This window comes from Bubalus kerabau, chromosome 8, assembly GCF_029407905.1.
Source record: "Bubalus kerabau isolate K-KA32 ecotype Philippines breed swamp buffalo chromosome 8, PCC_UOA_SB_1v2, whole genome shotgun sequence".
Lineage (NCBI taxonomy): Eukaryota > Metazoa > Chordata > Mammalia > Artiodactyla > Bovidae > Bubalus > Bubalus kerabau.
This window is the reverse complement of record NC_073631.1, coordinates 48151390-48177528: the sequence shown is the minus strand read 5'-3', so window position 1 is coordinate 48177528 and position 26139 is coordinate 48151390. Positions and strand designations below refer to the sequence as shown.

General features: G+C 38.9%; 1 protein-coding gene and 1 long non-coding RNA gene across 2 annotated transcripts in view; both read left to right on the top strand.

The window, feature by feature from the left end:
- Positions 1 to 14661, top strand: part of LOC129659101 (uncharacterized) — a 70465-nt gene extending 55804 nt beyond the window's left edge. The window contains exon 3 of the long non-coding RNA XR_008717792.1: positions 14524 to 14661. This is a non-coding gene — a long non-coding RNA (uncharacterized LOC129659101). The remainder of the gene's footprint in view (positions 1 to 14523) is intronic.
- Positions 14662 to 18378: 3717 nt separating this feature from the next.
- RELN (reelin) overlaps positions 18379 to 26139 on the top strand; it is a 553687-nt gene continuing 545926 nt past the window's right edge. The window contains exon 1 of the mRNA XM_055590184.1: positions 18379 to 18878. Coding sequence (XP_055446159.1) covers positions 18653 to 18878 — 226 coding nt within the window. The 5' untranslated portion in view covers positions 18379 to 18652. The remainder of the gene's footprint in view (positions 18879 to 26139) is intronic.

The following is a 26139-nucleotide window of genomic DNA, read 5'->3' as shown; positions in this document are numbered from 1 at the left end:
GTTTCCATTGTCTCAACTAATAAAGAGTTTGTTTTGGATTTAACTGATTTGAGTTGGGACCTCCATTGCTTACAGTCACAAAGCTCTATCAATTCCAATCTACAAATAGTAGTGTAATGAAATTTAAAAGTTACCTGAAACAGTTATCTGAGGAAAGTTCAAATAGTTCAAATAATAGAAAATATAGAAAATGAATAGTAAACACCCCTAAAAGCACTTTGAAGCTAGTTTCAAAAATTAGACAAATTCTTAACTGGGAATGATAATGAGAAAAGAAGTTACTATATTTTCACTTTCCATTTTTAAATTTCAAAATTTTAAATATAGCAAACTATTTTAGTCATGTTTTGGGCATTAATATTTTGAATAGTATAACTGATATTTAAGTAAAGGCTTTAATTTTTCTTTATATGTTTTGAAAAGAGTTAATTCATTCTTTAAAACATTTCTTATGAAATATTTCATACATATGAAAACACATTGGAAAGACAAAACATAAACATATTAAATGATATAACCAACACCTATCTTCCATTCCTGCCCCAATCATGGTAACCCACGTAATCCATGCTCACCCATACATGTTGAGCAAATGTTTAAATTCCTATCAATAAAGATTGAAGTTGGTCAATATGCCCCTCCTGAACACTCTAATTCTGGTAATGTCAGCCTCAGATTAAATTACATGCATATATGTATGTATAGTCCATAACTTAACTTTTATATTTTTATGTACATGTCTTCATTACTATTATTATTTTTACCATTTTTTTTTGCTCAATTTTTTAAAAAAAGTATTAGCTGCACAGTCGTGTCTGACTCTTTGCGAGCCTATGGACTCTGTAATTTTCCAGGTTCCTTTATCCATGGAATTCTCCAGGCAAGAATACTGAAATGGGTAGCCATTCCCTTCTCCAGGGGATCTTCCTGCCACAAGGATCAAACCAGGTCTCTGGCATTGCAGGCAGATTCTTCACCATCTGAGCCACCAGGGAAGCCCAAATGGAATTAATCCCCTCTACCAAACCCAGTGCTATCACTGTGCTGTGTGTGTGCTAAGTCATTTCAGTCATGTCCAATTCTTTGTGACCCCATGGACTGTAATCTGCCAGGCTCCTTTGTCCATGGGGAATCTCCAGGCAAGAATAGTGGAGTGGGTTGCCATGCACTCCTCCAGGGGATCTTCCCAACCCACGGATAGAATGCGTGTCTCTTATGTCTCTTGTTTTGGCAGGTGGGTTCTTTAACACTAGCCACTTGGGAAGCCCTCTTTTAAAAAAAGACCACTTTATTAAGGTATGATCAACATATACAAATCTATACACACTTAATATATACAATTTGATAAGTGTACAACCATAACATCATCAGCACATCTATGCCATAAATATATCCACCACCTTTAAGAATTTCTTCCTGCTTCATTATTTATTATTATTTTTTATGTGATAAGTATAAAATATAAGATATACCCTGTTAGCAAAATCGTTAGGACTACAGTGCAGCATTGGATCTTGTCTCAAACCTTCCTTCAATGTTTACCAAGTATTACACAATAAAAAATAAACATGAAAACACAATGGGCAGGTATGGAAGCTTAGACACACAAGTGGAAAGAGAAAATTAATGAACTGGAAGACAAATCTGAAGAAGTTTTCTCAAATGCAACATAGAGAGATAAATGACAGAAAATACTACAAGTTAAAAGATATGGAAAAGAGTCAGAAAATTTAACTTAAATCTGAACAGAGTTCCAGAAGGCAAGGGTAGACAGTGTATTGAGCACCAGATTCAAAGGGTAATGCCTCACTCATTTCAAGTTCAGCCACTCAGTTGTGTCTGACTCTTTGTGACCCCATGGACTGTAGCACGTCAGGCTTCTCTGTCCATCACCAATGCCTGAGCTTCCTCAAACTCATATCCATTGAGTTGGTGATGCCATCCAACTGTCTTATCCTCTGTCATCCCCTTCTCCTCCCACCGTCAATCTTTCCCAGCATCAGGGTCTTTTCAAATGAGTCAGCTCTTCACATCAGGTGGCCAAAGTATTGGAGTTTCAACTTCAGTATCAGTTCTTCCAACGAACATTCAGGACTGATTTCCTTTCAGATGGACTGGCTGGATCTCCTGTCTGTCCAAGGGACTCTCGTGAGTCTTCTCCAGCCCCACAGTTCAAAAGCACCAATTCTTCAGCACTCAGCTTTCTTTATGGTCCAACTCTCACATCCATACATGACTACTGGAAAAACCATAGCTTTAACTAGATGGTCCTTTGTTGGTAAAGTAATGTCTCTGCTTTTGATCATGCTGTCTAGGTTGGTCATAACCTTTCTTCCAGGGAGCAAGTGTCTTTTAATTTCATGGCTGCAATCACCATCTGCAGGAATTTTGGAGCCCAAAAACATAAAGTCTCTCACTGTTTCCATTGTTTCCCTGTCTATTTGCCATGAAGTGATGGGACCAGATGCCATGATCTTAGTTTTCTGAATGTTGAGTTTTAAGACAACTTTCTCACTCTCCTCTTCCACTTTGATCAAGAGTGTCTTATTTCTTCTTCGCTTTCTGCCATAAGTGTGGTGTCATCTGCATATAGAGGTTATTGATAGTTCTCCCAGCAATCTTGATTCCAGCTTGTGCTTCATCCAGTTCAGCACTTCTCATGATGTTCTCTGCATATAAGTTAAATAAGCAGGATGACAATGTACAGCCTTGACATACTCCTTTCCCATCTTTGGAACCAGTCTGTTGTTCCATGTCCAGTTCTAACTGTTGCTTCTTGATCTGCATACAGATTTCTCAGGTGGCAGGTCAGGTGGTCTGGTATTCCCATCTCTTGAAGAATTTTCCACAATTTGTGGTGATCCACACAGTCAAAGGCTTTGGCATAGTCAATAAAGCAGATGTTTTTCTGGAACTCTCTTGCATTTTCAATGATCCAACAGAGGTTGGCAGTTTGACCTCTGGTTCTTCCGCGTTTTTTAAATTCAGCTTGAACATCTGGAAGTTCATAGTTCATGTACTGTTGAAGCCTGCCTTTGAGAATCTTGAGTATTATTTTGCTATTGTGTGAAATGAGTGTGACTATGTGGTAGTTTGAGCATTCTTTGGCATTGCCTTTCTTTGGGATTGGAATGAAAACTGACCTTTTCCAGTCCTGTGACTACTGCTGACTTTTCCAAATTTGCTGGCATATTGAGTGCAGCACTTTCACAGCATCATCTTTCAGGATTTGAAATAGCTTAACTGGAATTTCATCACCTCCACTAGCTTTGTTCGTAGGGATGCTTCCTAAGGCCCACTTGACTTTGCATTCCAGGATGTCTGACTCTAGGTGAATGATCACACCATCGTGATTATCTGGGTCATGAAGATCTTTTTTGTATAGTTCTGTGTATTTTTGCCACCTCTTCTTAATATCTTCTGCTTCTGTTAGGTCCATGCCATTTCTGTTCTTTATTGAGCCCATCTTTGCGTGAAACTTTACCTTGGTATCTCTCATTTTCTTGAATAGATCTCTAGTCTTTCCCATTCTGTTGTTTTCCTCTATTTCCTTGCAATGATCCTTGAGGAAGGCTTTCTTATCTCTCCTTGCTATTCTTTGGAACTCTGCATTCAAATGGGTATATCTTTCCTTTTCTCCTTTGCTTTTCACTTCTCTTCTCTTCTCAGCTATTTGTAAGGCTTCCTCAGACAACCATTTTGCCTGTTTGCATTTCTTTTTATTGGGGATGGTCTTGATCCCTGCCTCCTGTAGAATGTCATGAACCTCAATCCATAGTTCTTCAGGCACTCTATTAGATCTAATCCCTTGAATCTTGTCACTTCTACTTTATAATCGTAAGGGATTTGATTGAGGTCACACCTGAATGGTCTAGTGGTTTTCCCTGCTTTCTTCAAGTCTGAATTTGGTAATAAGGAGTTCATGATCTGAGAAACAGTCTTGTTTTTGCTGACTGTATAGACTTCTCCATGTTTGGCTGCTAAGAATATAATCAATCTGATTTTGGTATTGTCCATTTGTATGTCTATTTCAGTGATGTCCATTTGTAGAGTCTTCTCTTGTGTTGTTGGAAGAGGGTGTTTGCTATGACCAGTGTGTTCTCTTGGTAAGACTCTATTAGCCTTTGCCCTGCTTCATTCTGTATTCCAAGGCCAAATTTGCCTGTTACTCCAGGTATTTCTTGACTTCCTGCTTTTGCATTCCAGTCCCCTATAATGAAAAGGACATCCTTTTGGGGTGTTAATTTTAGAAGGTCTTGTAGATCTTCATGGAACCATTCAACTTCAGCTTCTTCAGCATTACTGGTCGGGGCATAGACTTGGATTACTGTGATAATGAATGGTTTGCCTTGGAAATGAACAGAGATGATTCTGTCGTTTTTGAGATTGCATCCAAGTACTGCTTTTTGGACTCTTTTGTTGACTAGGATAGCTACTCCATTTCTTCTAAGGGATTCTTGCCCACAGTAGTAGATATAATGGTCATCTGAGTTAAATTCACCCATTCCAGTCCATTTTAGTTCACTGATTCCTAAAATGTCAATGTTCACTCTTGCCATCTCCTGTTTGACCACTTTTTGTCCTTGATTCTTGGACTTAACACTCCCCTTTACCCTAATCCTAGCCTTGTAAACACCTTTACCTCATTTCCCTCCTCCTTCGATGTATTACCCAATCTCTCTACTGGCCAAACTCAACCAGAAAACAGAAACTTCAGGCACCCTGTTCACACTATTTGTGTTGGTCAGCATCTCAAGCATAGTTCATAGTGGTGAAGAGTGGAGAATAGATCTAGGTGAGAGCCAATTAAAGAAATTCGGCACAAAACCTTCCTACAAGAGTTTAAAAGTTTTGCTTTCACATATAAAGCTTTATTTTAGTAATTTTTTTTTGTCACATAACTAGAGTTTAAGATTCAAAATATGAAAAATTTCAACAAAATGAAAAGGCAACCTACTAAATGGGAGAAAATATTTGCAAATCATATATCTGGAAGGAGGTTAATATCCAAAATATATAAAGCACTCATACAACTCAATAGAAAAAAAAAAAACCCAAACTATCCAGTTTAAAAATGAATAGAGGATTTCGATAGACATTTTTTACAAAGACAAACAAGGTCAACTGCTGGGAGCCACCACGGGAGATCCCACCCATGACAAGGTCATGTAGAGGAGATCTGATGAGCAAGGCGGATCAGAACTCAAGGGACCCCCTGAATCTGCTCGAGCATCTACCCCAAAACCAGAATCTGTCTGTCTTACTATTCTGTGCCTTTCACCAACTCTTTTGACATTAACAGGGGGCTATCCCCGACCACCTTTCTCTGGAAAAAGTCAACTTAGGGCTTTAGTTAATCACTGTCCTGAGCATGAAAGGAATATTTCTATTTTAACCCCTCTGTTGGCATTTTAGCTTGCCTGACAGGTTCATCCATACTCTTGCAATTAACATACATGATTGTTCACAACTCCCCAACCTTGAAAGGCACGGGAAGCCAAAACATTCTAAAAGTCTTAAGGAGCATAGAGTCTTTTAAGGGATAAAAAATTATTAAAATAGATAGTACTGGTAAAGGGCTTCATTATTGGGCCAATGCTTGCTGCCAAGTGTCCATATCCCTTATCCATTGTGCATCTGGGAGTACATTAGTTAACATAGTTAGAATGTAAGAAAAACAAGTAGCAGCCTTGGAATTAACCACATCAGAACTTTGAGCTAATTGGTTCTTTCTTTGTTGTGACCCACTACACCTTTGCTCTGTGAGAATGTAACTCTGTTTAGTACTTTTTGAGGCTGGGAAAAATAAAGAAAAAACACTTTAAGGGAAAACAAGTTTTCTGGCTGATCAGCCTTTATCAAAAAAGGGTCATAAAATGTCCACAGGCCTCCAAGGCCAGAAGATAATGTACACAACATTGTTTATGGAAAAGGTATGTAGAAAAAAATCTTGGTTTCGATAAAGACAAAACAGATGTAATGTTTGGGCTGACTCTGTATGACTTTACATCTTTCATTTCTCTCTATGTACAAGTCAAGGTATAAAAGTTCCTTTTGAAAACAAAATTATGGGCCTCGCTCACTGAAGCTTGGTCTCCCCGTGTTGTTCTTTTTTTTTTCTTTTTTCCTCCTTTTTTCCTCTCTGTTCTTTTTTCAGGATGACTCCTTGGAACACAAGAGATTTATTGGCTTTCTGTGTTAATCAAAAAAGATCAAGCCTCTGATCTCTCCACTTTGCTATCCTTATCGCCTAAGCCATCATCCTGAGGGTACCCCTAGATCCTGCTGGGTCTAGCCTAGGGGTACCCTCAGGATGATGGCTTAGGCGATAAGGATAGCTAAGCGGAGAGATCAGAGGCTTGATCTTTTTTGATTAACACAGAAAGCCAATAAATCTCTTGTGTTCCAAGGAGTCATCCTGAAAAAAGAACAGAGGTAAAAAGGAGGAAAAAAGAAAAAAAAAAGAACAACACGGGGAGACCAAGCTTCAGTGAGCGAGGCCCATAATTTTGTTTTCAAAAGGAACTTTTATACCTTGACTTGTACATAGAGAGAAATGAAAGACGTAAAGTCATACAGAGTCAGCCCAAACATTACATCTGTTTTGTCTTTATCGAAACCAAGATTTTTTTCTACATACCTTTTCCATAAACAATGTTGTGTACATTATCTTCTGGCCTTGGAGGCCTGTGGACATTTTATGACCCTTTTTTGATAAAGGCTGATCAGCCAGAAAACTTGTTTTCCCTTAAAGTGTTTTTTCTTTATTTTTCCCAGCCTCAAAAAGTACTAAACAGAGTTACATTCTCACAGAGCAAAGGTGTAGTGGGTCACAACAAAGAAAGAACCAATTAGCTCAAAGTTCTGATGTGGTTAATTCCAAGGCTGCTACTTGTTTTTCTTACATTCTAACTATGTTAACTAATGTACTCCCAGATGCACAATGGATAAGGGATATGGACACTTGGCAGCAAGCATTGGCCCAATAATGAAGCCCTTTACCAGTACTATCTATTTTAATAATTTTTTATCCCTTAAAAGACTCTATGCTCCTTAAGACTTTTAGAATGTTTTGGCTTCCCGTGCCTTTCAAGGTTGGGGAGTTGTGAACAATCATGTATGTTAATTGCAAGAGTATGGATGAACCTGTCAGGCAAGCTAAAATGCCAACAGAGGGGTTAAAATAGAAATATTCCTTTCATGCTCAGGACAGTGATTAACTAAAGCCCTAAGTTGACTTTTTCCAGAGAAAGGTGGTCGGGGATAGCCCCCTGTTAATGTCAAAAGAGTTGGTGAAAGGCACAGAATAGTAAGACAGACAGATTCTGGTTTTGGGGTAGATGCTCGAGCAGATTCAGGGGGTCCCTTGAGTTCTGATCCGCCTTGCTCATCAGATCTCCTCTACATGACCTTGTCATGGGTGGGATCTCCCGTGGTGGCTCCTGGCAGTCAACATACAGTAAAAGATGCTCAATATCACTAATCATCAAGGAAATGAAAATCTCAACCATAATGAAATATCACCTCACACCTGTCAGAATGCTTATTATAAAACACAAGAAAAAAATAAGTGTGGGCAAGGATGTAGAGGAAAGGGAACCTTTATCCGTTGTTGATGGGAATATAAATTGGTATATTCACTATGGAAAAGAGTATGTAAGTTCCTTAAAAAAAAAATTAGAATTACCATGTGACCCAGATATTCTAATTCTGGGTATTTATCTGAAGAAAATGAAAACACTGATCCATAAAGATATATGCACCCATATTTTATTGCAGTATTATTTACAATAGCCAAGATTTGGAAACAACCTCCAAATCATTTGTTGTTTCCAAATGGATGGAAAAAACATCCATCATGTCTATCGATGGATGAGTAGATAAAAAATCATACACGTGTGTACATATATATGTATAATATTCAGCCATAGAAAAGAATAAAATCTTGCCATTTGCAGCTTCATGGATGGACTTCAAAGGCATTATGCTGGATGAAATAAGTCAGAGAAAGACAAATACAGAATGATGTCTTATATGTGGAATCTTAAAAACAAGAAGCTCATAGATATAGAAAGCAGATTGGTGACTGCCATAGGTGAGGGCTGGGTGGGTAAAATGGGTAAGGGGAGTTGAAACTTTCAAACTTTTAGTTATAAAACAAATAAGTCATGGAGATGTAAGGTATAGCATATTAACTATAGTTAATAATACTATATTACCTAATTGAAAGTTGCTAAAAGAGTAAGTCTTAAAAGTTTTCATCACAAGAAAAAAAATTGTAACTACCTATGGTATCAGATGTTAACTAGAATTATTGTGGTGATCATTTTGCAATATATAAAAATATCAAATCATTATGTTATACCCTGAAACTAATATAATGCTGTATGTCAATTAAACCTCAATTAAAAATAAAATTAAAAAACATACAAAATATGTAAAAACTTATACTGCATGAGCACAATCAATTGGAAATAATGCCCCCTTAGTCAGAATTGATGCTACTTTTCATATTGGGTAAGGATATACCTATATACAGTGGCTAAATACTGTATCTCATCAGAGCTGGATCCAGATATATAACTTGGGGGTCCTCTTTAAGAAAAAGAATAAATTATGTGTAAAAGAGAATGACTATTAAGAAGAAACATTAAAACAAAGTACAAATTTTTTAGAAAGCTAGCAAATATCACAAACCCCACAAAATCCAAGAAAATAGCATAACATTTTTATCAGTGAACTGCCCAACCCACTTTTATATTAATAATACTTCTTTTCCTACATTTTTGATGGCATATACTTTAGTAAACTGCATAGATTTCTTATATTTTGAGGAGTCTTCATAAATTTTGAGGGGCCTTAATAAATTCATCCATTCAGAACATCCATCTTATATGAACAAACTCATATGTTTTGTTAAAAGAGTTTACAAACAAAATAATAAAAGCAATCCTATAGTTTTGAAATGGTCCAGACAGAATCTCGCAGTGGCTTGACCATTTAAAAACTTGTTTTTTCAAAATATCTACTTGAGAAGCTTTTGTATTCATTGTGTGATTTTAGTCTCTATAAATATTAATCAGGTCACTATTTTGAAAAAAAACTTTTATAAAACTCTCATTAAAATGGTGAAATTATCCATCTGAACAGAACAAAATGAAAGATCGTGATGTTTATCCAGGTCAACAATTTGTCAAATTGAAGCTGCTTTATACTTTCAAGTATTGATCATGTAAATTTTTTTATTATTTTCATCTTTCTTCTCATCTTTATTTCATGTTTGGGAAGGTATGCACACACACATATATATATAATTTCTTTATCAACTTTTATTTTTATCATTTATGTTTTCTTGGCTATCTTAATTCTTTTCCTTGTCTTCATGACATTAACCATCAGAGTTTTTGGTTCATATTGTTTTGTAATAAGATAGTTTTTGACATTTTAAAACCTTATCTCATTTTATGAGTATACTACCCAAAACAATCTATAGATTCAATGCAATCCCTATCAAGCTACCAACAGCATTCTTCACAGAGCTAGAACAAATAATTTCACAATTTGTATGGAAATACAAAAAACCTCGAATAGCCAAAGCGATCTTGAGAAAGAAGAATGGAACTGGTGGAATCAACCTACCTGACTTCAGGCTCTACTACAAAGCCACAGTTATCAAGACAGTATGGTACTGGCACAAAGACAGAAATATAGATCAATGGAACAAAATAGAAAGCCCAGAGATAAATCCACGCACATATGGACACTTTATCTTTGACAAAGGAGGCAAGAATATACAATGGATTAAAGACAATCTCTTTAACAAGTGGTGCTGTGAAATCTGGTCAACCACTTGTAAAAGAATGAAACTAGAACACTTTCTAACACCATACACAAAAATAAACTCAAAATGGATTAAAGATCTAAACGTAAGACCAGAAACTATAAAACTCCTAGAGGAGAACATAGGCAAAACACTCTCTGACATACATCACAGCAGGATCCTCTATGACCCGCCTCCCAGAATATTGGAAATAAAAGCAAAAATAAACAAATGGGACCTAATTAAACTTAAAAGCTTCTGCACATCAAAGGAAACTATTAGCAAGGTGAAAAGACAGCCTTCAGAATGGGAGAAGATAATAGCAAATGAAGCAACTGACAAACAACTAATCTCGAGAATATACAAGCAACTCCTATAGCTCAACTCCAGAAAAATAAATGACCCAATCAAAAAATGGGCCAAAGAACTAAATAGACATTTCTCCAAAGAAGACATACAGATGGCTAACAAACACATGAAAAGATGCTCAACATCACTCATTATCAGAGAAATGCAAATCAAAACCACTATGAGGTACCATTTCACACCAGTCAGAATGGCTGCGATCCAAAAGTCTACAAGTAATAAATTCTGGAGAGGGTGCGGAGAAAAGGGAACCCTGTTACACTGTTGGTGGGAATGCAAACTAGTACAGCCACTATGGAGAACAGTGTGGAGATTCCTTAAAAAACTGGAAATAGAACTGCCTTATGATCCAGCAATCCCACTGCTGGGCATACACACTGAGGAAACCAGAAGGGAAAGAGACACGTGTACCCCAATGTTCATTGCAGCACTGTTTATAATAGCCAGGACATGAAAGCAACCTAGATGTCCATCAGCAGATGAATGGATAAGAGAGCTGTGGTACATATACACAATGGAGTACTACTCAGCCATTAAAAAGAATACATTTGAAGCAGTTCTAATGAGGTGGATGAAACTGGAGCCTATTATACAGAGTGAAGTAAGCCAGAAAGAAAAACACCAATACAGTACACTAACGCATATATATGGAATTTAGAAAGATGGTAACAATAACCCTGTGTACAAGACAGCAAAAGAGACACTGATGTATAGAACAGTCTTATGGACTCTGTGAGAGAGGGAGAGGGTGGGAAGATTTGGGAGAATGGCATTGAAACATGTAAAATATTATGTATGAAATGAGTTGCCAGTCCAGGTTCGATGCACGATACTGGATGCTTGGGGCTGGGGCACTGGGACGACCCAGAGGGATGGAATGGGGAGGGAGGAGGGAGGAGGGTTCAGGATGGGGAACACATGTATACCTGTGGCGGATTCATTTTGATATTTGGCAAAACTAATACAATTATGTAAAGTTTAAAAATAAAATAAAATTTAAAAAAAATAAAACCTTATCTCATTTTAAATTTAGTTTTATTTTTGACATTCCTTAGAATAACTCTTTCTCATCATATTTAATTTTTGGTATAGTTAACAATTATGAAAAACATAAAATTGATTTAAGGCATAGCAAAAGCAGTCAAATGCATTTATCACCAAATGATTCACACTAATACTGCATATTAGTATACAGATGATTATGTTTATATATGTCACTGGAGCGCTTGTCTCTCAGGCCATTCCACTGCATCAGTGCCAATTTTGTGTACTGCTTTTTCTGGAAACATCAGACTGTCAAAGCAAGGTGCACCAGACACACTAAATATGTGATTCAATAGATTGGGAATGGTGAAACACAGGACCACTTACAGATGTATTTGCTGTTTGTAGTAGTACTATAGCTTTATGCTCTTTGAATATAGGAATTATGGTTGAGTTAAATTACATTTCAGGTGATCCTATCAAAAATGTAATATAGCTATAATTGCAAGCATGGCATTATTTCATGTATTTCTGACAGAAGAGAACTTACATTTTGAAACATCTTATGATTGAAAGAATTTTTCAGACTAGCTTCTGGCTTCTTGCATTTCACACCTCGTTACCTCTTCACTCTCCATACATTTCTGGTGCCAGAGGCCACAGGACATGGTCTATGATATAACCTCTAATCTGTACCTACATATCATGATGCCAGTTAGGTCTGTAGAATGGATGGTAACAGTATTTCTGGAAGTCATCCTTTACTGGGGCAGCAGCTGGCAATAACTTATATGAACACACAATGTCTTCAAACCACACCAAATTACCCAACTAAATTCAAGTACCATGAATCTCCAAATTGAGTTCCCTTTAGCCATATCCAAAAAAATGCTCACAGACACTCCAATGACAGTCTACACAAGCAAAAATATGGTGGGAAAACAGAGTAGAAAAAGACAATTATCTTAACTAGTATGGTCAGATTAACTTACTTTACAAATTTTGCACAAATATCTTACCACTTGAACCCATTTCTCATCCCCCTCTCAGGCCTTGGAGGAGGCTCATGCGTGTGAAAGGCCCTATACTTAAGCCTGTGGCCCTAGGTGGGAGGTACAGGTCCAGTTTTATTATTTCCCATATGAATAATCAATTGTCTCAGCACATTTAATGAAAAGTCCATTTTTCTCCTTTTCTGATCTGCAGTCCCGGCTACTATATACTGAATTTCCATATAATTGGGAAGACACTCTCAAATGTGCTCACTGCATGTGGTTTTTGTTTCCCCTTATGGTTGGTTTATTTTTAAGTTTCCTGGTCTCTTAGTAGATTTCCTTTACTTTCTATAAGCCCAATAACATAAGAAAATTATGTTTATGCTGGATCTAATTGTTTTACAGGAAAGAAGTCTCCAAGAATGTCCAATATTCTATACTGTCAGAGCAGATGCCTCTGTCCTTGGAATTCTAAATTTTGGTTATCAGATTTTTCTCTTTGAGAATATCTGATCATTCTCAATAGTCTCTTATCTTAGTTACATTTTTGAAATATTATTTTATTTTTCTACATTTATTAAATATATACATCTTGTATTCTGCAGATGATAATTTCAATACCTGAAGTCTTTGAGGGTCTGATTCTAGGTATTTACTATTTCTATTGACTCACTGGGTTCTGATTTCTCACAGTATTAGTGATTTTTTTTTAAATTTTAAAAACTGGTTAGAAGAGTTTTTCATTTTATTTTCATGTCCCAATAAGAATATTTCAAATTTTACACATGCTTAAATTTGTTCCTGCTGATATATGGAAAGGCCAAGTCAGTACATTAGTGATTTTTGATTGCGAATGTATGTTCAATGGGGCATCTCAGGTGGCACAACGGTAAAGAATCTGCCTGCCAATGCAGGAGACATGAGTTTGATCCCTGGGTTGGGAAGATCCCCTGGGAGAGGAAATGGCAACCCACTCCTGTATTCTTGCTGGAAGATTCCATGGGCAGAGGAGGCTGGCGGGCTATAGTCCATGCAGTTACAGAGTCAGACACAACTGATCAACTGAACACAGCAGCACAGCACATTACTGTTGTAATTCTTTGAAGCCTGACTTAAAGGAATGGGGTTTTTCTTCCTAGAGACAATTTGAATTTGTTTCTTCTAGGTGCCTGGGAGCAGTTTCAACCCAAACACTTAAAAATTAGTTTTTGACTTGAAGTTTTTGAAATCAAACAGAAGTGTGTATTTGGGCCACAGATTCTTGATAGTCAGATTATGGTTTCACATTTTGGTGAGAGAACACCCCCTCATCACTGCTTGCCACTAAGATTGAGACTAATGAGGAAATTTTTTTTTCTAGTTCACCTTACTATTGGGCTTCCCTTGTGGCTCAGCTGGTAAAGAATCCACCTGCAATGCAGGAGACCTGGGTTTGATCCCTGGGCTGGGAAGATCCCCTGGAGAAGGGAAAGAATACCCACTCCAGTATTCTGGCCTAGAGAATTCCATGGACTGTATAGTCCATTGGGTCACAAAGAGTTGGAGATGACTAGCGACTTTCACTTATTATTGAGGGTCTAGCTATTTGGGGATGGGGTATAGCTTTATGCATGGATTTCCTATCACAGTGCCTCACAAATTATCTATGAGCCATCATAGACAACTGTTTTTGTACATATATAATCAAAATTAGTTACCAGAAAAAATGGAATTCTGCTTGGATTGTTACTGCACTATAAAATCTCTAGAAGAGTTTCCAAACACTCTCAGTTTCTGTACACATCTCAACATGTATTGGCAACAGATTTTGTAAACCAATCTGCAAACTCCACTTTGAGTAGCACTTACCTTATTCATCCTACCTTTGGCAGGCCCTAAGCTTTATCTCCCATTTCCACACCCAGCCTGAACTTGTGATATAATGATTTTTTTAATTGACTCATGATTTAATTATCTCAGTATTTTTAATTTGGGGTACATTAATTAACTTGTTCTGGCAAGATATGCATATCAGAGCCAACCCTCAAATATCCCACCTTTCTCAGTGGTTTCATTCCCTAAAGGCTTAGTGTAGGAAGGATTTTCTTTTATTTGGCCTTTCATTACCATTTTGGAACCTATAGAATTGACCAGTGTCACCATCTCCACATTTATATTTGTATACTTTTAAAATTTTTATATACTTCCTATCTTATTCATTTTTACATTGTAAATAAGAGTAGAGATTCACATTCTTACACACACCAAAATGTTTGATACTTTGTCTCAAAAGATCAATGAAAGGCGGACAGGCGGACAGTGAGTGAATGCTTGCAACTTTAAAATTTAACTTAACGTCTTTTTTTGTGTTTCATTTAGGGTCATCATCTACCAATGATTTGAAAGTTGTGTATCTCATATGTATATTATTTAATTTCCATTGTATTAAGATTATTCAAATACTGGTCAATAATTTCTACTCATCAGCAAGAAATGAATTTATCGTCTAAGGATACTTAAAGGTATTTTTTTGTAGGTTAATTGCTTTTCCAAAGCTCTTTTAATTATAGAGGAATAGTACCCTATTTTAAACTCCTTTTCCCACAGATTTACTCATTTTCACCCCTGACATCACATTTTATCTTTTTACAGATTTTTTTGGATGTGAACCAAATTTTCTTGAAGAGTACATCTCTATTTTTCCATTAGTTCAAAGGTTTGTAGTTTTGTGGACCAAACAAATATTTCTGAAGATGTTTATTATGGCTCATTAAATAGAAGTAAGATCTAAAGGTTAGCACATAAGCTGGGAAGCTAAAAGTTTTGTATTATAATGCAGTTTGCCATGTGAATGTGTGACAAAGTGCTCACTAGGAAGATAGTGATTGTATATCCATCTTGTGTTAGTTTCTTCATTTAACCAAAAAATTATTTAAAAGTATTAATAATAATTAGTTGAACTGGGATTCTATGAAGAAGATCTCAGAGATGTGTGAACTTGGGCCTCAATTACTGTGAGGGCACATGTACACATGCTAGTCCAAAGGACTGCTAAGTAGAGTGTACAAGCATCTACCCTCTTCTTAAGCAGCTCAACATCACTCAGGGCATTATTTAAACAGTCTCTGTGCCTGTTAATGAATAACCATGAGGCTGTAGCCACATATTTGAGCCTGCATTCTGTTCAGTTCAGTCACTCAGTCGTGTCCGACTCTTTGCAACCCCATGGACTGCAGCATGCCAGGCCTCTCTGTCCATCACCAACTCCCAGAGCTTACTCAAACTCATGTCCATCAATTTGGTGATGCCATCCAACCATCTCATCCTCTGCCGTCCCCTTCTCTGCATAATTAAGAGTATAATGCACATAGAAAAGTCAAGTTGTAGAAGTTAAGAAAGCACAAAAGAGGGGAAGATTGGAAAATAAACTTGGTCACATAAATTCAATGTTAAGAAAGCCATGGTGAGAGATTCACAAGAGGTTACTACTTACAGAGTGAAGAGGGGGACCTCCTGGGAACTGAAGACCTTCTGGGATTAAGTGCAGCTGGACCTGAACCAAGTATCAGTGCTTTACTGTGTGTGTGTGTTGCTCAGTCATGTCTAACTCTGCAACCCCACGAACCATAGCCCATCAGGCTTCTCTGTCCAAGGAATTCTCCAGCAAGAATCCTGCAGTGGATTGCCATTCCATTCTCTACAGGGTCTTCCCAACCTAGGGATCGAACCCTGGTCTCCTGCATCGCAGGAAGATTCTATACCATTTTGAGCTACAGGGAAGTCTTGCTACTTTATAGCTTATTTCAAGCAGCAACCTTGGGATCAAGCATGGCCAGATTTGATCCCAGGCTCCTTTTCTTGCTGAGTGCCCTGGACAAATTACTTCTGTGAATCTCAACTGTATTTCTTAAAAAATGAGGATATCTACTTCACAGGCCATGGGGCTTCCCAGGTGGCTCTAGTGGTAAAGAACCTGCCTGCCAGTGCAGGAGACTTAAGAGCCTCAGGCTCAATCCCTGGGTCTGGAAGTTTCCTTGGAGAAGGAAATGGCAAGCCACTCCAGTATCTTTGCCTGGAAAATCCCATGGACAGAGGAACATGGCAGGCTACAGTCCACAGCGTAGCAAAGAGTCAGACACAACTAAAATGACTTAGCATGCACTTCACAGGCCAATGTAAGAACTAAATGAGATAACCTGACATTGGGTAAAGACATCCCATGCCTTGATGCCCAAACCAGCATCAAAGTTTGCAGTGGTTAAGTGCTGTACTCTAAAATGTGACTGTTCAAGTCACTGCTCTCTCACAATTACAGCTGTGTGATCTTGGGCAAGTCACTTGACCTCTCTGTGCTTCAGTTTCTTCATATGTACTATTAATAATATTTTCCCCATTGGGTTTTGAGGATTACAGGAGTTAATTTATGCTTGGCACATAATAAACATTTTTAAAGTGTTTACCTAAAAATGTTCAGTAGTCTTGGATACCTTCTAGAAGTGATTCATTTTATTTTAGGTTATATTCACATAACTGGACAGAAAGGTGTTAACAGTCTTGCCAGCTGCCAGTGAGTGTCTTCTAACTGAGGCAACACTGCCTGCCTGCGGGGAACAGTTGGTGGTAACTTACCTCTATCTAGGGTTGCTGTGGATAGTTGCAAGGTAGGTCCCGGTGAGAACCTTTGGAGCCAGCAGCCAGGCTGCTTCGTTACTTCTTTGTTACTGACATTGAACAAATTAACATTTCTGACCATTTCCTCTCTTGTGACATGGGGATAATTTTTGCCTCTCTGAGTGGTGTGAGGATTAAATAGAGGTAACTTACTTACAACCCAAAGCCTGCACCAGCACAGAGCGGCAGCAGTAACGATGATTACATCAAATATATACAGCAGTTGAGTCCTTGGAGATTCTTAAGGGAGGGAAACCAGAAGGTAGCCAGAAGTGGCCCTTTTACCTGTCTGATTTCGGCCTGGAGAAGAGGAAAACAGCCAATCTCTTCCTTTTGCAACAAGGTAACTACAGAGGTCTCCCCTTTGAAAGATTACCTTTTCACACTCCTTGTCGCTCCTCAAAGACACTGTTCCTTCTAATTTTATAATCTCATTTCTGTACGTGCGGGTTTATCTGGGCTTGGTGGCGAGCCAAGGTTGGGTGGAGAGAGGCATTAAAACCTGGCAACCTGGCTCTGGATGCCGCAGGGCTCCTGCCAGCCGTCCTCGGTTAAAAACGTGCGTTTTATTTCTCTTTCCCGCAGCCTCCTGTGCAGCAGCTCATTACCACCCGCTTCAATCACCGCTGCCAGCATCTCCCCAGAATATTTCCCCCTCTCCCCGCCCCGTCTCAGGGACATTGGTCGTAGCTGACATTTAAAGGAAATAAACACCGATTTAAAAAATTACAACCATCTCCGCCTGAAGAACCCAGCAGCAATGAATAACAGAACAGTCCAGAGAAGAGCGCCTGTCGGGGCTCAGCTCCGCAAGCCCTTCCCGCCACACAATTCCCCACACCCGAGCATCACAAATCACCATTTCCAGGCACCACTTGAGGCTGCCAATTCTACTTTCGCTTAATCTCATTTTAAATTCCAGCTACAGACGCGGCTCGGTCGCTGCGGCGAGGAGCGGGGCGGAGGTCAGCGGGAGGGACGCAAGGCCTAGGTCTGAAAGAAGCGCAGGGGCCCCTCGCGGTTTGGGGTCTCAGGCGGATCCCCAGAACCAATGCGGGCCGCCCAGGCTCCGAGGTGGGCGAGCCCCGAGGGGCGCTAGGCGTAGCCCGCGCAGACAAAGAAGCCGGCGCCAGCACAGGTCCCCACCGCCCTTCTCCTCCGCTCCTCCTCTCAGAAAAAAAAAAAAAAGAGGGAAATCTGAGGGCCAAAAGGAGACCGTCCAGTCCTTTTGCTCCTCCAGACACCTAGGCGGGAGCGTCTCTCTTTCTGAGGCGTTTAAGTCCCTCAGGGCAGATTCGTGGACTCCGTGGCCCCGACCCCGCCCGGCGGCCCTTTAGAATGCGAACTGGGCTTCGGCGCCGGGACTCCCGAGAGGCGTGCGCCCAGCGCAGCGCGAGGTGCGGCGAGCGAGCCCGAGTGGGCGGGGGCCAGGCGGGCGCGCGCCGTGCGACGCGCGGGGGCGGGGGAGCGGCCGGGACACGTGTGGCAGCGGCGGGGGGGATTCGGCGCCCGGGGCTTTAAGAAGGTGTGGAGGGGGGCGGGAGCTTTCCCAGGCCTGGCCGAGGGGCGTCGCGCGGAGGCGGCGGCGGCGCACCCAGGCAGCGACCGTTCCGCTCCCGGCGTCCGCAGCCCGGCCCCGCGCTCCCGCGGGCCAAAGAAACTTTGGGAGCAGCGGTCTCCCGCGGAACTTCCCGGCGGGGCTCGGCGTCCGCGCCCGCGCCCGCTCTACTCCGTCCGCCGCCTTCTCGCATTCTCTCCAAGCGGCTACTCGGTCCCGGCGCCTCCAAAACTGAATGAGAGAGCGGCGCTCGGGGCGCGCGGTTGCGGCGGCGGCGGCATGGAGCGCAGTTCCTGGGCCCCGTGGACTTTCCTCCTGGCGCTGGTGCTGGGGGCGACGCTGAGGGCGCGTGCGGCGGTGGGCTATTACCCCCGCTTTTCGCCATTCTTTTTCCTGTGCACTCACCACGGGGAGCTGGAAGGAGATGGGGAGCAGGGCGAGGTGCTCATTTCCCTGCACATTGCGGGCCACCCCACCTACTACGTTCCGGGACAAGAATACCATGGTAGGTACCTCAGCATCTCCGCTCTCACCGGCCAGCGCAGCTTTGTACCGCTTTCCTTCTTCCCAGGGGCCATTTAAACCTGAACCGTGACAACCCTTACCTCAGCTTTGCGCTCGGAGGAGGGAGAGAAAACAAACTTAGTGGGGGAGAGAGTTGCGAGTTAGAATTTATTCACCGGTCGCCCCCCACCCCGACTCCACACGCTCCCCTCACGCGTCTCTCCGAGAGGAGCGGGTTCTGGGCAGGGAAAGGCCGGAAAATTCGGTCCTCCTCACTCGTGGTTCTGACAGCTGACACTTGAATGAATTCGCGCCTCTTGTTTCCTTAACCCGAGTCCTCGGATTCCAGACCTTTGTCCCTGCTCTCGTTCCCCCTGCAGGGCAGCCGAGTGGCGCTAGGCTTTGCGGACCCGCTGGTGACAGATTGACGCGCCCGGGTCCGCAGCCGCCCCGCCGGTCGCCCGCCCGCTGCAAACTTCCCGCAGCTCCTCGGCCAGGGGCCCTTCTCGGTTCCTTCAGAGTCAACGGCCCTCCTGACAGGGAGCGGCTGCTTCCAGCACTCTGTTCTAAAGTGGCGTTGAAAATGTCAGGAAATGGTGTGTTTTTTCTGAGTCTCCTCTTATTTTAACGTGCCTTTTCTTTCTAGAACGATCTCTGTGATGTTTATTAATGATTATGTCTTTTAATCTGCACAGCTTTAATTTCCAGGGAGGGACTGGAAGGTCCTTATAATTTAAAGATACCTTTTGAAAAAGGATCATTATGGAGCCCTTCATCAAAATTAAACATGATTGAAGAGGTACAATTTAGCTGCAAGCAATAGAATGTTGTGTAGTGCATGCATTTTTGATGTTTTAAGCTAGTAAATGGAGTATGTGGGAAAATAAGATATTGTCTATTTTCTATTATTTCTGTTATTTCCTGGAACTTCTGAATATTTCTCTTCACTTCCATGGCGCTTTTAAGCGGCAACAGGCACTATTTAATTAGAATCTGAAGGCAAAAATACTGATACCCAACCAAATAGAAACTGTTGTCTCGTGATTTCATGTTACAGTTTCCATCTTTTGTGGGCTAACAGTTATTGGCATAGCAGGAGATAATCCACGGAGCAGCTGGCATTTGAGATAAACATGAATATAAAAATGATAAGAAACCTTAAGTTTTCTATTTTAAAAAATCCTTCATATCCGCTTTAAAATATTTAGTCTAAATGCTTACTAGAGATTTAAAATAGTACTTTTACAGCTTTCTTGTGGCATGGCGGCAGCCTTGTCTGTAAAGCAGAAGTCTAATTTGGTGGAATTTCAGACTTTGGAATATTAATTTTCTGTAACTAGTCCCCTCTTTTAAAGCACTTATTGTGCTTACTCTCTTCTCAAGAGCAGTCTGATGTTTTCCTGAGTTCATGAGAATCTTTTAAGGAATAGGACCAGCCAATATGATGCCAACTCAGACCTCACCCGAAGACCAATGGATTGAACCCTGTCACTTGGTGTGAGTCTTAGTGAAGGTGTAGAGAGTCAAGGCTGGGCTAAAAGATGTGGTTGTCAGGTTGTGATAGAAGACCTGTGGTAATACCAAGCCTCATTTCTGCCCCCTCTGTTTCCATATCCTTTGTAAGGTGCCAGCATAGAAAACTTAAAAATACCAAAATATGACATAGCCTTTGCTTTTGCTATGAAGCTAGCAAATGTAAGTCAGCCTAAGACTGACCATAATCACATTCTAAGTCTGAAAACAAATAGATGATAGAGAGTAAGATTGCAGCGTAACACTTCAAGTTGCACATTGTGTGGGAAAGTCTCAATTTCTACCTCTTCCATCACTAGAAAAGGTAGAGAAATTTTATCGTGTAAATTTAAGATGATCAAATCATTCTAAACTTTGTGAATGGTTTTTGTAGGATTTTAAATTCCTGTTACCTGTTTTGTCAAATATTTAGATTTTGAAACTGGCTGTAGCTATAGGCCTTCAGTAAGTTTTTCCTTGTGAAATTTTCTACAGGTAGAAGAACTGTTTAAAAATGAAATGATGCTTACACATGTCTCCGTTTTTAATAGACTTTTGGAAATTAATGTTTAAAATTAATTATGTAACATCTATTTAAGAATTGAACTGATAGTAAGACATTTTAACCTAATATACTGTTGTAGTTAGGTTAGGAGGTTATTTGGCCTTTTTTTTTTTTAAACTAAGAAATACAAAATATTAGCTTCAGACTTTATTTCTAATTTTTTAAATCTTTAAAATGTAACAGTTATGTCAGGAAAACTCTGTCTTATCTATGATTTACACTGAACTCAGCATTTGAGGGAATGATTTTGGGGTACAGCTGATGACTATTACTTTTTTACCTAAAAGAATGCATTGAGACAGAGGTAGTGTGTATAGTGCTACCTAACACAGAACATGACTGGAGATCAGGCTGTGTCAGCTACCCTCTGAGACTTGTGTCTGTGACAGAATAAGAGATGGAGATGCAAATATCAGAGTTCAATATTATGGGTCTCTGTATGTGTAGTATTTGTTTAAAGATTTTTCTTGAAAATCTTCTGGGAAAAAAAAAACACAACAAAAATACAATACAAAGAATTTGAAATTTGTCTATCTAACAGAATTGTCAGATATTCCCATCGTTAAGTAGTGTATTCATCTGTTCACAGTTTTGGAAGCTCTACTAATTCTCATCACTTGATCACTTGGTACCTCTGTTGTCAGCTTCTTGTATCTTTTAAATCTGTTGTCTGTGACTTTCTTGAAAGGGCATCGTTAGTCACAATGAGCCGTGGTGTCTGCATGATGAGTTTAGAAACTCAGCAGTAAGAGGTTATGGTTGTATACTTAGCAATATATGTCTATATATATATGTATATCATGTTGAATTAGGGAAGTCTCAGGGAGCAATTTTTCCTAGAATTTCCTTTTTTTGCACAAATCTCCAAATATGGTCAGTTTCCACAGCATGGTTTCCAGGCCCATACCTTAATTTCTTTTTTTTTTGGTAGAAAATTGCAAATGATGGGAAAATAGGAAATGGAAACCTAGATGGTCCAGTCAGGTAGCCATTCTCTTCCTAAGCCACACCTGGCAATTCACTGCTCCTTCTCCTAAGGACCAGGTCATGATTGTGAAACAAGCAAAGATTGAGTTGATGTCTGCACCTTTTCTTTCCCCCGATAATCCCTCTTCTTCACCCCGACTCCTTAGGCTTTTGTTTAAACCTCCTCTTCCAACCAATTTGTAGTGAATGTGACTTGTCAATGTTTTATTCTCCCACAGTCTTAATTACAACTGTGGAAAGAGTTTTTTCCCTTTGTTTAAAAGAATTTGGACATCATTGAACAGACAGATAGTATATTTTGAACTAGAAAGATTTGGATAAACCTGACATCCTGTAATAAGAAAATGCCAACTCACAGGATGGGCTTTATTCAGTCATCAGAAGGGAGAGGTCAGATACAAGAGGAAAAAAACCCCACATTATCTGTGAAAGCCTAAGTAAATGAGTCTATGAAAAGTGCCTGAGCTTCCATGAGACAATTTATCTGAATTTCTAAAAAGACTAGAATACCCATTATTACAGTGGCATAAGGTGGGGGAAATGTTCCAATACAGTGAAAAATATGCTCTAAAATATTGATAGAGGAAAAATATCTGTTTTAAGCAGAACTGAATAGGTAATAAAGCATAATGCTTTATAAAGGGGATTTGATTGTATTTTGTAAATTTGGTATCACTACTGGTAGTTCTTCTGTCCTACATTTTCATTCTATTATTTATTTAATCATATTGTGGAGTGTGTGGGAAAACCAACTTCAACTGCTAACACAGAATGTTTATGTAAAAAAGGTAAAATCAGAATAAAGTATTTAGGGTATTTTGTTGTAACCATTATTGGTATTATATTAAATGTGTTCTGGAATCAACTGGTTGCCATTTAAAAATCACCATTCAAAGACAGTGCAATATAATGACTTCAAGTACTAGAATGATATGTATGTCAGATACAATTTTTGGTAATATACTCCAGATTAAATTTCTTTCAAGGGAATGATTTTTTAAAAATTTGAATTAAATAACCATTATTTGAATTAATATTGCAGTTATTTGAATTAGCAATTATTTGAATTAATAGCAATCTGCTATTGCTAAGGTAACTGGGTTATTGATTGGGTGAGTAGATATTTGTTCTTTATATGTCTCTGACTCTGGAATCAGCATATTTAAACTCAGAATCATTTGTCAAATGCAATTTATAAGTGAACTACATCTGTGTCCTGCTTGTATATAACTATGAATATTTTAAAGCATTTTCCTCTACTTGTCTGATATTTCATCTCGTGCTCTACAACTTATTTCAAATATATTTTACTGATGTGGTTCAGATTGTTTCTTAAATCATATAAACATTGATTTAATATATATTCCCTGTGTGAGTTTCAAAAAATTAGGTCTTTAGAATCATAATTGAAAACATCTAATTTAGGCAGAGGTTCTTACTTCAGTCATAGCACTACATTACTAGAAATTATTTAATTAGAATATTTTCCTCTAATTTTTATGAATCTTTATTTTAAACTATTATTTTTGTTTTCATCAAAAATGGTAAAGAGTAAAAGTTGTATCATTGTAATCATATATTTTAATAGAACCATCTTATTCCAATAAATTTGTCTTTTCACCTTTAAAAAATCATAGGTGTTTTCACATTTTTTTCCATAAATTAGTTTCATTCAAAAGATAATATCTAGAACTTATCTTTGATTTATTTTTCCCCTGCCTGGAATTGGTCAACTCTATAGATGATCTGGAAATCTTATATTATTAGTTATATAGGATATATTGCATATTAAGTCATACTTGTTCTTCCAATGACTTCAGATGACACCTTGACAGTTATTTATTGTGTCTTTAATGTTCACAGATAGTCACTAATGCATGTATATTTGAAATATATTTCAGGTAGCCTTTACACTGGAAAAGCATAAATGAGTTACTGGTACTTTTTAAACACTGGCATTAAAAAAATCTTGTGTATATTCTCACACAAAAATATAAAGCTCTTTCTTCTTTTAAAAAATTATTTATGTCATATAAAAATAGAAAAAAATGGATAACCCTATACCCAGTGCTTTTAGTTAGAATGGGTAGATTCAGTGTGCAAAGTGCTTTGAACTATGATTGGGTGATGACATAACACACATATGATAAATAGAAAATTCATGTGTCTAAATGTTTTGGCTTCAATGATAACTTGGGTGATTAATCCACCCCTCTCCTACCCCACTGATTTTAAAGTTATTTATAAAATAATAAAGCTGTATTAATCTTATTAAACTTAAAGAAATATTAAAAACACATTTTCAGAAATTGGAACTGAATTTTCAGATATGAAGATTTCTTAATGACTGTTCAAACACAAGAATGGTATATTTAAAAAAAAAAATACTCTTGGCTCTCAGGAAATTCCACGTGAGGTGATCTCACTTTGGTGTCTGTTGTTTAGCTTAGAGAGTAATTTTTGCCATGGTCACCTGCCATGCCCATCTCATTGAAGGCAGAGCTTCTGAAGGGTTGAATGCTGTGCCTGTGGGTTAACCAATTATTTCTAACGTGTGCTTCTCTAAAACTACTCATATTTTTCCTTTTTATTTGATGTCCTGTAGGAGCGAAGGGTAGCAGCTGGATTTGGGGTGTGTAAATGGCATCCCACTCCAGTGTTCTGGCCTGGAGAATCCCAGGGACGGGGGAGCCTCGTGGGCTGCCATCTATGGGGTCGCACAGAGTCAGACATGACTGAAGCGACTTAGCAGCAGCAGCAGAAGGATCACTACAAATGTACAGATGTTGATTTATGGCTTAAGGCAGCTCTAATTATTAAAAAAATGTAATTAGATAGCTTTTGAATGCCACAAAGAGATAGTTATAGGAATTATGAGGTTCCCAAGTAAACATTGAAAACCTAGGTTATCTTTTAATGCTAATTTAGCTTTCCTTAGAAACATAAAACTTTGTTTGGGAAACAAATTAAATTTTATTGATTAAAGGACTCTTTGAAACTATATGAGAACTCATGAGTGTTTCAAATAGCCCTGGTTACTGATGGATGCTGATGCCCGCATACCAAGGGACATGAAGAAGGAGTGAAAGTGGTTTACCAATAAGTGCTACGCTCACCTCAGAATCGTCATTCTCTGCCTTTCCTGCTCTGACCCTGTCTCCTTCCACCTGTATCTCATGTGTTTTCTCCCATGTGCCCTGTCTTCCTCCTCCTATTTTTTTTTTTCATTTTCTTTTTTCTTTTGCTCTTTCCCCTCACATCACAGGGCCTTGTCTTCCCTCTCCTCTTCCTACTTCTTTCCTGCTTCAAAACTTGATTCCTTTGCTCCTTTAATTCTTTCTCTTTCTTCCTTTCAGATTTACTGTCACTATCTCAACCTCTTTTCTCTCCTCTTTAACATGAAAAATATTAGATATTTGGCAAAACTAATACAATTTTGTAAAGTTTAAAAATAAAATAAAATTAAAAAAAAATTAGTATATATACAGACAGTGTGTAATTACCATGTATTTTATTCATTGGATATTTATAATAATAAAAGTGGATGAGTTGGCTCTTGTATTTCTCTCAAAAAAATAGCTTCATCTTTCTGTGACATGCACTTGCCCTTTTTAAAAATCATAGGATAGTTATTCCTAATAGGAAAGTAGGTTCTTCCTGCTACACTGTAAAATCTCTCAGAAAAACTTTCAAGCCAGTAGCTGTTTAATTCTGAGTCAGCTACTTTCCCCACTGTCAGCTATGGAGTCAAACTGCAGAATCAGAAGTCTGTGTATGGAAGCATATGTATATAAATATATATATATACACACACCATGAGGAAGAGGTACAGTTTAGGAAAACGCACACTGAATTAGCTTAACTCTAAAAGGCAGGTTGATTTGATGTCTTGAATGCTTGAGTTCATAAAGACTTTTCTAATAAAGGGATGGACTGTTTCTATCATCACCTCAGTCACCTCAAGTTATATCCTTTACTTTCTAAGTCTTTGCTAAGACTCCTAACAATTGCATAGCTATGAAATAGTGATGCCACCTTTCAGGGTACCTGGCACTTAACAGGTTATAAAGAGGGTAGAGACCTTGGCATGAACACTAGATTGGGTGTCAAAAAGGGAGGTGTGTTGCTCTGGGGTAAGTTCCACAGTCTTTCTTCATTAAAACGTATTTTAGGGACTTTCGTACTGGTCAAGTGACTC